At 41.9% G+C, this 13,750-nt stretch overlaps 1 protein-coding gene across 5 annotated transcripts in view; it reads left to right on the top strand.

Annotated features, from left to right (window-relative positions):
* The window catches only part of LOC106570545 (collagen alpha-1(XVI) chain), a 167,111-nt gene that overhangs the window by 85,031 nt on the left and 68,330 nt on the right, over positions 1 to 13,750 (top strand). For all 5 annotated transcript variants that reach the window (XM_045694919.1, XM_045694921.1, XM_045694920.1 and 2 more), the window contains 3 exons: positions 12,925 to 12,990; positions 13,181 to 13,216; positions 13,422 to 13,493. In XM_045694919.1, the coding sequence (XP_045550875.1) occupies positions 12,925 to 12,990; positions 13,181 to 13,216; positions 13,422 to 13,493 (174 nt within the window). The remainder of the gene's footprint in view (positions 1 to 12,924; positions 12,991 to 13,180; positions 13,217 to 13,421; positions 13,494 to 13,750) is intronic.

Raw genomic sequence — 13,750 nt, 5'->3', positions numbered from 1 at the left:
TCCTGGCATGATGAGGGGAACGGATGAAGAGGTGTTAAGGGGTTTAGAGCCAGGGGGGAACAGATGAAGAGGTGTTAAGGGGTCTAGAGTCAGGGGGAACGGTTGAAGAGGTGTTAAGGGGTTTAGAGCCAGGGGGGAACAGATGAAGAGGTGTTAAGGGGTCTAGAGGCAGGGGGGAACAGATGAAGAGGTGTTAAGGGGTCTAGAGTCAGGGGGAACGGTTGAAGAGGTGTTAAGGGGTTTAGAGCCAGGGGGGAACAGATGAAGAGGTGTTAAGGGGTCTAGAGGCAGGGGGAACAGATGAAGAGGTGTTAAGGGGTCTAGAGTCAGGGGGAATGGTTGAAGAGGTGTTAAGGGGTTTAGAGCCAGGGGGGAACAGATGAAGAGGTGTTAAGGGGTCTAGAGGCAGGTGGGAACGGTTGAAGAGGTGTTAAGGGGTTTAGAGCCAGGGGGGAACAGATGAAGAGGTGTTAAGGGGTTTAGAGCCAGGGGGGAACAGATGAAGAGGTGTTAACCTCTATGGGCTAGGTGGGACGCTAGCGTGCCACCCGTGGTGCACTCCATCAACAGCAGGTGCATTTCAAGAGCGGCAAATTTGAATCCAAATAAATGTCAAAATTCAAATTTTTCAAACATACAACTATTTTACACCCTTTGAAAGATAAACATCTCCTTAATCTAACCACGTTTTACGATTTCAAAAAGGTTTTACGGCGAAAGCATAAATTTAGAGTATGTTAGGACAGTACATTTACAAGAGTTGTGTGTAATGTTTTGTCAAGTCAAAGACAGGGTCACCAAAACCATAAAACCAGCTAAAATGATGCACTAACCTTTTACAATCTCCATCAGATGACACTCCTAGGACATTATGTTAGACAATGCATGCATTTTTAGTTCTATCAAGTTCATATTTATATCCAAAAACAGCGTTTTACTATGGCATTGATGTTGAGGAAATCGTTTCCCTCCAATAACCGGCAGTCAAGTCAGCGTCACAAATTAAATAATTAAAATTAGAAAACATTGGTAAAATATTATATTGTCATTTAAAGAATTATAGATTTACATCTCTTGAACGCAATCAACTTGCCAGATTTAAAAATAACCTTACTGGGAAATCACACTTTGCAATAATCTGAGCACTGCGCCCAGAAAAATACGCGTTGCGATACAGACTAGACGTCATGTTGGGGAGATCTAAAATCGAAAATACTATGTAAATAATCCATTACCTTTGATTCTCTTCATCAGATGTCACTTCCAGGTATCACAGGTCCATAACGAATGTAGTTTTGTTCAAAAAAGCTCATCATTTATGTCCAAAAATCTCCGTCTTGTTAGCACATGATCTAAGCCAGCCGGACTTCGTCATGAACGAGGGGAAAAAATATATTTACGTTCGTTCAAACATGTCAAACGTTGTATAGCATAAATCATTAGGGCCTTTTTTAACCTCTTGGGGCTAGGTGGGACGCTAGCGTGCCACCCGTGGTGCACTCCATCAACAGCAGGTGCATTTCAAGAGCGGCAAATTTGAATCCAAATAAATGTCAAAATTCAAATTTTTCAAAAATACAACTATGTTACACCATTTGAAAGATAAACATCTCCTTAATCTAACCACGTTTTACGATTTCAAAAAGGTTTTACGGCGAAAGCATAAATTTAGAGTATGTTAGGACAGTACATTTACAAGAGTTGTGTGTAATGTTTTGTCAAGTCAAAGACAGGGTCACCAAAACCATAAAACCAGCTAAAATGATGCACTAACCTTTTACAATCTCCATCAGATGACACTCCTAGGACATTATGTTAGACAATGCATGCATTTTTAGTTCTATCAAGTTCATATTTATATCCAAAAACAGCGTTTTACTATGGCATTGATGTTGAGGAAATCGTTTCCCTCCAATAACCGGCAGTCAAGTCAGCGTCACAAATTAAATAATTAAAATTAGAAAACATTGGTAAAATATTATATTGTCATTTAAAGAATTATAGATTTACATCTCTTGAACGCAATCAACTTGCCAGATTTAAAAATAACCTTACTGGGAAATCACACTTTGCAATAATCTGAGCACTGCGCCCAGAAAAATACGCGTTGCGATACAGACTAGACGTCATGTTGGGGAGATCTAAAATCGAAAATACTATGTAAATAATCCATTACCTTTGATTCTCTTCATCAGATGTCACTTCCAGGTATCACAGGTCCATAACGAATGTAGTTTTGTTCAAAAAAGCTCATCATTTATGTCCAAAAATCTCCGTCTCGTTAGCACATGATGTAAGCCAGCCGGACTTCCGTCATGAACGAGGGGAAAAAATATATTTCCGTTCGTTCAAACATGTCAAACGTTGTATAGCATAAATCATTAGGGCCTTTTTTAACCAGAACATGAATAATATTCAAGGTGGACGAATGCATACTCTTTTATAACGTATTGGAACGAGGGTACCCAACATCAACTCGCGCGCCAGGTGTCTAATGGGCCATCATCGTTCCATGGCTCTTGTTCGGTCAGATCTCCCTCCAGAAGACTCAAAACACTTTGTAAAGGCTGGTGACATCTAGTGGAAGCAATAGGAAGTGCCAAAATATTCCTCAGCCCCTGTGTTTTTCAATGGGATAGGTTTAAAGGTAATACAACACATCAGGTATCCACTTCCTGTCAGAAAATGTCTCAGGGTTTTGCCTGCCAAATGAGTTCTGTTATACTCACAGACACCATTCAAACAGTTTTAGAAACTTTAGAGTGTTTTCTATCCATATATAATAAGTATATGCATATTCTAGTTACTGGGTAGGATTAGTAACCAGATTAAATCGGGTACATTTTTTTATCCAGACGTGCAAATGCTGCCCCCTAGCCCTAACAGGTTAAGGGGTCTAGAGGCAGGGGGGAACAGATGAAGAGGTGTTAAGGGGTCTAGAGGCAGGGGAAACAGATGAAGAGGTGTTAAGGGGTCTAGAGGCAGGGGGGAATGGATGAAGAGGTGTTAAGGGGTCTAGAGGCAGGGGGAATGGATGAAGAGGTGCTAAGGGGTTTAGAGCCAGGGGGAACAGATGAAGAGGTGTTAAGGGGTCTAGAGGCAGGGGGGATCGGTTGAAGTGGTGTTAAGGGGTTTAGAGGCGGTGGGACGGATGAAGAGGTATTAATGGGTTTAGAGACAGGGGGGAACATATGAGGTGTTAATGGGTTTAGAGACAGGGGGAACATATGAGGTGTTCATGGGTTTAGAGACAGGAGGGAACATATGAGGTGTTAATTGGTTTAGAGTCAGGGGAACGGATAAAGATGTGTTCATGGGTTTAGAGACAAGGGGGGAACATATGAGGTTTTAAGGGGTTTAGAGGCAGAGGGGAACGTATGAAGATGTGTTCATGGGTTTAGAGACAGGGGGAACATATGAGGTGTTAAGGGGTTTAGAGACAGGGGGAACGGATAAAGAGGTGTTAATGGGTTTAGAGACGGGGGAACATATGAGGTGGTAACCTCTTACAGATCATTGGGACACTAGCGTCTCACCTTGACAACATCCAGTGAAATTGCAGAGCGCGAAATTCAAATGACAGAAATCGTAATATTAAACATTCATGAAAATACAAGTGTCATACATCATTTAAAAGCTTAACCTCTTGTTAATCCAGCCGCGTTGTCAGATTTCAAAAAGGCTTTATGGTGAAAGCACACCATACGATTATCTGAGGACAGCGCCCCGCACACAAAAGCCTTACATACATTTTCCAACCAAACAGAGGCGTCACGAAAGTCAGAAATAGCGATAAAATAAATCACTTACCTTTGAAGATCTTCATCTGGTTGCAATCACAAGGGTACCAGCTACATAACAAATGGTCCTTTTGTTTGATAAAGTCCTTCTTAATATCGCAAAAAGTCAGTTTCATTGGCGCGCTAGACTCAGTAATCCACTGGTTTCAAAATGCATACAAATGAATCCCGTAAGTTACCAATAAATGTCTTCCAAACATATCAAACAAGGTTCCTAATCAATCCTCAGGTACCCTAATATGTAAATAAACGATCAAATTTAACCTCTCTAGGGTAGGTGGCACCAAATCGTCCCAGCTACGTAACAGCCAGTGTAATCCCGTGGCGCGTTATTCAAAAACCTTAAAAATGCAAAAACTTCAATTTTTCAAACATATGACTATTTTACACCATTATAAAGACAAGACTCGTTAATCTAACCACACTGTCCGATTTCAAAAAGGCTTTACAACGAAAGCAAAACATTAGATTATGTCAGCAGAGTACCCAGCCAGAAATAATCAGACACCCATTTTTCAAGCTAGTATATAATGTCACATAAACCCAAACCACAGCTAAATGCAGCACTAACCTTTGATGATCTTCATCAGATGACAACCCTAGGACATTATGTTATACAATACATGCATGTTTTGTTCAATCAAGTTCATATTTATATCAAAAACCAGCTTTTTACATTAGCATGTGCCTAGCATGTGACTAGCATTCCCACCGAACACTGCCGGGGAATTTACTAAATTACTCACGATAAACGTTCACAAAAAGCATAACAATTATTTTAAGAATTATAGATACAGAACTCCTCTATGCACTCGATATTTCCGATTTTAAAATAGCTTTTCGGTGAAAGCACATTTTGCAATATTCTCAGTAGATAGCCCGGCATCACAGGGCTAGCTATTTAGACACCCAGCAAGTTTAGCACTCACCAAAGTCAGATTTACTATAAGAAAAATGTTATTACCTTTGCTGTCTTCGTCAGAATGCACTCTCAGGACTTCTACTTTAATAACAAATGTTGGTTTGGTTCAAAATAATCCATTGTTATATCCAAATAGCGGCGTTTTGTTCGTGCGTTCAAGACACTATCCGAAAGGGTAAATAAGGGTGACGAGCATGGCGCAATTCGTGACAAAAAATGTCTAAATATTCCATTACCGTACTTCGAAGCATGTCAACCGCTGTTTAAAATCAATATTTATGCCATTTTTCTCATAAAAAAGCGATAATATTCCGACCGGGAATCTGCGTTTAGGTAAACAGACGAAAGAAAATAAAGCATTCGGTCGACTCGGGCACGCGCCTAAGCCCATAGTACTCTGATCGGCCACTTGCCAAAAGCGATAATGTGTTTCAGCCAGAGGCTGCCTCGATATCGTTCAGCTTTTTCCTGGGCTCTGAGAGCCTATGGGAGCCGTAGGAAGTGTCACGTTAGAGCAAAGATCCTCAGTCTTCAATAAAAAGAGCCAAGATGAAACACTACTTGTCAGACAGGCCACTTCCTGCATGGAATCTTCTCAGGTTTTGGCCTGCCATTTGAGTTCTGTTATACTCACAGACACCATTCAAACAGTTTTAGAAACTTTAGGGTGTTTTCTATCCAAAGCCAATAATTATATGCATATTCTAGTTACTGGGCAGGAGTAGTAACCAGATTAAATCGGTTACGTTTTTTTATCCGGCCGTGTCAATACTGCCCCCTAGCCCTAACAGGTTAACCTCTTGGGGCTAGGTGGGACGCTAGCGTGCCACCTGTGGTGCACTCCATCAACAGCAGGTGCATTTCAAGAGCGGCAAATTTGAATCCAAATAAATGTCAAAATTCAAATTTTTCAAAAATACAACTATGTTACACCATTTGAAAGATAAACATCTCCTTAATCTAACCACGTTTTACGATTTCAAAAAGGTTTTACGGCGAAAGCATAAATTTAGAGTATGTTAGGACAGTACATTTACAAGAGTTGTGTGTAATGTTTTGTCAAGTCAAAGACAGGGTCACCAAAACCATAAAACCAGCTAAAATGATACACTAACCTTTTACAATCTCCATCAGATGACACTCCTAGGACATTATGTTAGACAATGCATGCATTTTTAGTTCTATCAAGTTCATATTTATATACAAAAACAGCGTTTTACTATGGCATTGATGTTGAGGAAATCGTTTCCCTCCAATAACCGGCAGTCAAGTCAGCGTCACAAATTAAATAATTAAAATTAGAAAACATTGGTAAAATATTATATTGTCATTTAAAGAATTATAGATTTACATCTTTTGAACGCAATCAACTTGCCAGATTTAAAAATAACCTTACTGGGAAATCACACTTTGCAATAATCTGAGCACTGTGCCCAGAAAAATACGCGTTGCGATACAGACTAGACGTCATGTTGGGGAGATCTAAAATCGAAAATACTATGTAAATAATCCATTACCTTTGATTCTCTTCATCAGATGTCACTTCCAGGTATCACAGGTCCATAACGAATGTAGTTTTGTTCAAAAAAGCTCATCATTTATGTCCAAAAATCTCCGTCTCGTTAGCACATGATGTAAGCCAGCCGGACTTCTCGTCATGAACGAGGGGAAAAAATATATTTCCGTTCGTTCAAACATGTCAAACGTTGTATAGCATAAATCATTAGGGCCTTTTTAACCAGAACATGAATAATATTCAAGGTGGACGAATGCATAGCCTTTTATAACGTATTGGAACGAGGGTACCCAACATGAAGTAGCGCGCCAGGTGTCTAATGGGACATCACCGTTCCATGGCTCTTGTTCGGTCAGATCTCCCTCCAGAAGACTCAAAACACTTTGTAAAGGCTGGTGACATCTAGTGGAAGCAATAGGAAGTGCCAAAATATTCCTAAACCCCTGTGTTTTTCAATGGGATAGGTTTAAAGTCAATACAACACATCAGGTATCCACTTCCTGTCAGAAAATGTCTCAGGGTTTTGCCTGCCAAATGAGTTCTGTTATACTCACAGACACCATTCAAACAGTTTTGGAAACTTTAGAGTGTTTTCTATCCATATATAATAAGTATATGCATATTCTAGTTACTGGGTAGGATTAGTAACCAGATTAAATCGGGTACATTTTTTTTATCCAGACGTGCAAATGCTGCCCCCTAGACCCAACAGGTTAAGATGGAGAATACCGGAGACCATTACCGGAGATAAATAACGAAGTACGCACACTCACCGGAACGTGCAACAAACATACTGCCAAAATGGGAGCCACTTACTAAAACTACAAATTCTAGCTCATTTTTCAAAAAACAAGCCTGAAACTCTTTCTAAAGACTATTGACATCTAGTGAAAGCCCTAGGAACTGCAATCTGGGAGGTCTTCCTTTTATATTCCCATTGACAGCCATAGTAATCAAGGGTGAGCTGAATTCTTTTTCTGGATGGACTGTCCTCGGGTTTTTGCCTGCCATATCAGTTCTGTTATACTCACAGACATGATTTTAACAGTTTTGGAAACTTTAGAGTGTTTTCTATCCAATACAACCAATTATATGCATATTCTGGGCCTGAGTAACGGGCAGTTTACTTTGGGCACCTCATTCATCCAAACTTCCGAATACTGCCCCCTAGCCCGAAGAAGTTAAGGGGTTTAGAGACAGGGGGAACGGATGAAGAGGTGTTCATGGGTTTAGAGGCAAGGGGGGGAACATATGAGATGTTTATGGATTTAGAGGCAGAGGGGGGGAACATATGAGGTGTTAATGGGTTTAGAGGCAAGGGGGGAACATATGAGGTGTTAATGGGTTTAGAGGCAGAGGGGAACGGATAAAGATGTGTTAATGGGTTTATAGACGGGGGAACATATGAGGTGTTAATGGGTTTAGAGACAGGGGGAAACACACACACACTCACACTTACACAGACACCCACACACACACACACACTCGGGGCACAGGCAGAGTAGCATAGGAGGTGACATGTGTCTGGGATCCAAATAGACACGGTAAGTAAAGGAGCCTTCAGAACAGGACTAGGCATATTAGTTAGTGCTACCATCAAACCCACTGAACAGGACTAGGGCTATTAATTAGAGCTACCATCAGACCCACTGCACTAGAATGTCAGAGAGAGAGAGAGAGGTGAGAGGGAAGAGAAAGAGAGAGGAAAGAGAAAGTGGGAGGGGTGGGGGAGGAAGTGGATTGCAGATTTGAAGTGAAAGAATGACATGGAAAGAGGGAGAAAAAAAGATGCAGAGAGAGAACCAACCAGAGAGAGGATATCAGGAAATAAGCTAGACAGTGGAAGAGAAGGGAAAAGGAAGCCATGGGAGGAAGAAAGAGAGAGAGAAAAGGAAAGTGCAAGACAACCAAACCACTGCTACTGAAATAGGCCTACTGAACCTAAATAACATGTTGGACTAATTGTGTTCTTCGGCTTGCAAGCATCCTCCTTTTTCCTCCAAACATAACAATGGTCATTATGGCCAAACAGTTCTATTTTTGTTTCATCAGACCAGAGGACATTTCTCCAAAAAGTACGAACTTTGTCCCCATGTGCAGTTGCAAACCATAGTCCTACTTTTCTATGGCGGTTTTGGAGCAGTGGCTTCTTCCTTGCTGAGCGGCCTTTCAGGTTATGTCGATATAGGACTCGTTTCACTGTGGATATAGATACTTTTGTACCTGATTCCTCCAGCATCTTCACAAGGTCCTTTGCTGTTGTTCTGGGATTGATTTGCACTTTTCGCACCAAAGTACGTTCATCTCTAGGAGACAGAACGCAATTTCCTTCCTGAGCGGTATGACGGCTGTGTGGTCCCATGATGTTTATACTTGCGTACTATTGTTTGTACAGCATGTGAATGTACATGTAGTCTTGTTTAGAAGTCTTATGGGGTAGAAGCTGTTCAGGGTCCTGTTGGTTCCAGACTTGGTGCATAGGTACCGCTTGCCACGCGGTAGCAGAGAGAATAGTATGTGGCTTGGGTGGCTGGAGTCTTTGGAAAAAAACGTTGGCCAACCTTTAACACTGCCTGGTATAGAGGTCCTGGATGACAGGGAGCTCGTCCCCAGAAATGTACTGGGTCATACACACACACCCGCACTACCCTCTGTAGCGCCTTGCAGTCGGATGCCAAGCAGTTGCCATACCAGTTGCCAGGAGTGTGCAAAGCTGTCATCAAGGCAAAGGGTGGCTACTTTGAAGAATCGAAAATATAAAATACATTTTAATTCGTTTAACATTTAATTCGTTTTTTGGTTACTACATGATTCTATATGAGTTATTTCACAGTTTTGATGTCTTCACTATTATTTTACAATGTAGAAAATATACAAAATTAAGAAAGACCCTTGAATGAGTAGGTGTGGCAGCCTATATACATTTGTAAACAACAGCTGGAGCACGAAATTTAAGTAAGCCTCAAGGTTTTGCTCGCCTGAGGTACAGTATCTCATGATAAGCTGTGGACCACACTGTTTACCAAGAGAGTTTTCATCTATATTCTTCGTAACTGTCTATTTACCACCACAAAATGATGCTGGCAGTAAGACCGCACTGAATGAGCTGTATACGGCCATAAGCAAACAGGAAAACACTCATCCAGAGGTGGCGCTCCTAGTGCCCGGGGACTTTAATGCAGGGAGACTTAAATACATTTTTCCTCATTTCTACTAGCATGTTAAATGTGCAACCAGAGGGAAAAAACTCTAGACCTCCTTTACTCTAGACACAAAGACGCGTACAAAGCACAAAGACGCCCTCCATTTGGCAAATCTGACCATTATTCTGTCCTCCTAATTCCTGTTTACAAGCAAACACTAAAACAGGAAGCACCAGTGACTCAGTCAATAAAAAAGTGGTCAGATGAAGCAGATGCTGAGCTGCAGGACTGTTTTGCTAACACAGACTGGAATATGTTCCGGTATTCTTCTGATGGCATTGAGGAGTACACCACATCAGTCACTGGCTTCATCAATAAGTGCATTGATGACGTCGTTCCCACAGTGACTGTACGTACATACCCCAACCAGAAGCCATGGATTACAAGCAACATTCGCAATGAGCTAAAGGGTAGAGCTGCCACTGTCAAGAAGCGTGACTCTAACCCGGAAGCTTATAAGAAACCATCAAACAGGCAAAGCGTCAATACATGACTAAGATTAAATCGTACTACACCGGCTTCCACACTCATCGTATGTGGCAGGGCTTGCAAACAGACTACAAAGGGAAGCTCAGCCGCGAGCAGCCCAGTTACACGAGCCTACCGGATGAGCTAAATTACTTCTATCCTCGCTTCAATGCAAGTACTACTGAAACATGCATGAGAGCATCAGCTGTTCCAGATGACTGTGTGATCACGTTCTCCGTAGCCGATGTGAGTAAGACCTTTAAACAGGTCAACATTCACAAGGCTGCAGGGCCAGACGGATTACCAGGATGTGTACTCCGAGCATGCGCTGACCAACTGGCAAGTGTCTTCACTGACATTTTCAACCAGTCCCTGATGGAGTCGGTAATACCAACATGTTTCAAACAGACCACCATAGTCCCTGTGCCCAAGAACACTAAGGTAACCTGCCTAAATGATTACCGCCCCGTGGCACTCACGTCTGTCGCCATGAAGTGCTTTGAAAGGCTGGTAATTTCTCACAACAGCATCATCATCTCAGAAACCCTAGACCCACTCCAATTTGCATACCGCCCAACAGATCCACAGGTGATGCAATTTCTATTGCACTCCACACTGCCCCTTCCCACCTGGACAAAAATAACACATACGTGAGAATGCTATTCATTGACTATACTCAGCGTTCAACACCATAGTGCCCTCAAAGCTCATCACTAAGCTAAGGACTCTGGAACTAAACAACTCCCTCTGCAACTGGATCCTGGACTTCCTGACGGGCCGCACCCAGGTGGTAAGGGTAGGTAACAGCACATCCACCACCAGATCCTTAACACGGTTGTCCCCCTTGGTGTCCACATCACAAACAAACTATCATGGTCCAAGCACACCAAGACAGTCATGAAGAGGGCACGACAAAACCTATTCCCCCTCAGGGGACTGAAAAGATTTGGCATGGGTACTCAGATCCTGAAAAAGTTCTACAGCTGCACCATCGAGAGTATCCTGACTGGTTGCATCACTGCCTGGTATGGCAACTGCTCGGCCTCCGACCGCAAGGCCCTACAGAGAGTAGTGCGTACGGTCCAGTACATCAATGTGGCCAAACTTCTTGCCATCCAGGACCTCTATACCAGGCGGTGTCAGTGAAAGGCCCTATAAATTGTCAAAGACTCCAGCCAGCCTAGTCATAGACTGTTCTTTGTGCCAAAGCACGGCAAGCATTACCGGAGCACCAAATCTAGGTCCAAATGGCTTCTTAACAGCTTCTACCCCCAATCCATAAGACTCTTGAATAGCTAATCAAATGGCTACCCAGACCATTTGCATTTCCCCCTTCTTTTATGCTGCTTCTCCTCTCTGTTTATTATCTATGCAGAGTCACTTTAACTCTACCTTCATGTACATATTAGCTCAATTACCTCAACTAACCGGTGCCCCCACACATTGACTCTGTACCGGCACCCCCTGCATATAGCCTCGTTATTGTTATTTTCCTGCTGCTCTTTAATTACATGTTAGTTTAAATTTTTTTACTGATATATTTTTTACTTAAGACTTATTTTTCTTAAAACTGCATTGTTGGTTAAGGGTTGTAAGTAAGCATTTCACTGTAAGGTCTACACCTGTTGTTTTCGGCACATGTGACAAATACAATTTGATTTGTTTTGTGTCCATACTTTTGACTGGTACTGTATATTGTTTGCTGCTAAATGAATTGCCTGAATTGTTTCTGAATCTGAATCTGAAAGACAAACACACATAGGCTGTGTTTACACAGGCAGCCCAATTCTGATATTTTGCCTACTGTAAATTCCGGACTATAAGCCGCAACTTTTTTCCCAGGCTTTGAACCTCGCGGCTTAAACAATGACGCTGCTAATATATGGATTTTTCCCGCTTTCAATTTTTTTTTCTACAAAAAAACACATTCTGTGACGTGCTCAGTTTTTTGGCGGCATGAAGCTTTCATTAGACCAATGAAATTGCCGAACAGGTTAAGGTCAAACAACTTTTTGTTTACTGTTTAGATTAAATCGAGCGTTCTCAAACTTCCCATCATTCTGATTACGGTAGTCATTTTCTCACCCTCATCATGGCAAAGACACTGAGAAATGCATATGATGCAGCTTTCAAGTTGAAGGCGATTGATCTGGCTGTTGGAAAAGGAAATAGAGCTGCTGCACGGGAGCTTGGTCTTAATGAGTCGATGATAAGACGTTGGAAACAGCAGCGTGAGGAATTGACTCAGTGCAAAAAGACAACTAAAGCTTACAACAATTTTTTTATTTTTTGTTACAAGCCGTGTTTCGTTAAAGCCTATTTATTTTTGTTACAAGCCGTGTTTCGTTAAAGCCTATTTATTTTTGTTACAAGCCGTGTTTTGTTAAAGCCTATTTATTTTTGTTACAAGCCGTGTTTCGTTAAAGCCTGTGTAAAGTTCATTTGTTTCAATGTACCGGTAGGCACCTGCGGCTTATAGACATGTGCGGCTTATTTATGTTCAAAATAATATATATATTTTTTAATTCAGTGGGTGTGGCTTATATTCAGGTGCGCTTAATAGTCCGGAAATTACGGTAATTGTTTTGCAAAAGAGCTGATCTGATTGGACAAAATACCAGTTTGTGGAAAAAGATCAGAATGTGTAAACGCAGCCATAGAGGAGGCAGTCCAGCAGCTGAAATGTATTGTAATATCCTCAGCTCCTCTCACTCACTCTCTCATTAAACTAAACCTGCTGTAGCAAAGGCCTGGGATGATTCAAGCTGAAATTACAGTAGTTATGAATCAGTGACGACTTGTGTAGAGTTGTGTATCTTTCGCTGCATGCTGTTTCTTTCTGAGTCATTATGCAGATCACATTCTATGTTGAGTTTGGCTTTAGTGCAAATCTCCCACTCATTTTTAAGCAACACAGATCTCAAGTTTGGATTCTGTGTCAACGATCTAATTTCTTTCACAACTTGTCTGTGCGATCTATGAGAGGTGTGTAATGGTTTTCTGGGTGTTTTTCAGGGTGAACCTGGAGAGTGTAACTGTATCAGCCCTCCACATGCAGGAACAGGAGGAACAGGAGGACCGGTGAGTATGGCTAGGTTGTGCGCAGGCGCACACAGACATGCATACACATACACACACACACAGCTGTCTTTTAATTAGTTTTGAGTTCTTCTACAGGATTATTTTTTCACTCTAGGGTGCCAGTGTTTGTTCATGCATATTTATGATCTGCTGATGATGTGCCCTGAATTTGACTACTCCTGCCTTGCAGGGAGCCCCAGGAACACTGGGAGGAAACATGTGGCAGGTCTGGTCTCTCTATCATCTATTAGCCATGTCTGCCTCTTGGCTTCAGTTCACTAGTGTCTATTGGCTGAATATCAATTGAATTTGTTTTTGTTGTTGGAATAATTAGGCTACAAATGATGCCTGCCTATGTTGTGTGGTTCGCACAGTCTCACTGGATTGTGTGTGTGTGTGTGTGTGTGTGTGTGTGTGTGTGTGTGTTCCAGGGGCCTCCGGGACCACCAGGTCCTCCTGGCCCTCCTGGGCCACAGGGCTTCGTCGGCATCCCAGGACCCCAGGTAGGAGAAAGGGGGAGCAGGGTGGTGGGATCACGTCCTATTGAATTGTATTGAATATAATTTAAATTAACCCTTTACTACACACAGGGTAGACACAGCAGCAAACCTCCTTCTTTTCACTCCCTTTTCCTCTCTATTCACCTTTATCGCTCTGTCATTCATCAAAATGAATATACCTTGGCCCTTTCTTTCTCACTCTCTCTATTTCTCTCTCTCCCTCTGTCACTTTTCTCTCTCTCTCGTTCTCTCTTTTTCTC

This window comes from Salmo salar, chromosome ssa14 (genome assembly GCF_905237065.1).
Source record: "Salmo salar chromosome ssa14, Ssal_v3.1, whole genome shotgun sequence".
In the NCBI taxonomy this organism is placed as follows: Eukaryota; Metazoa; Chordata; class Actinopteri; order Salmoniformes; family Salmonidae; genus Salmo; species Salmo salar.
Note: the sequence above shows the minus strand (reverse complement) of the source record. Positions and strands in the feature narration are given on the sequence as shown.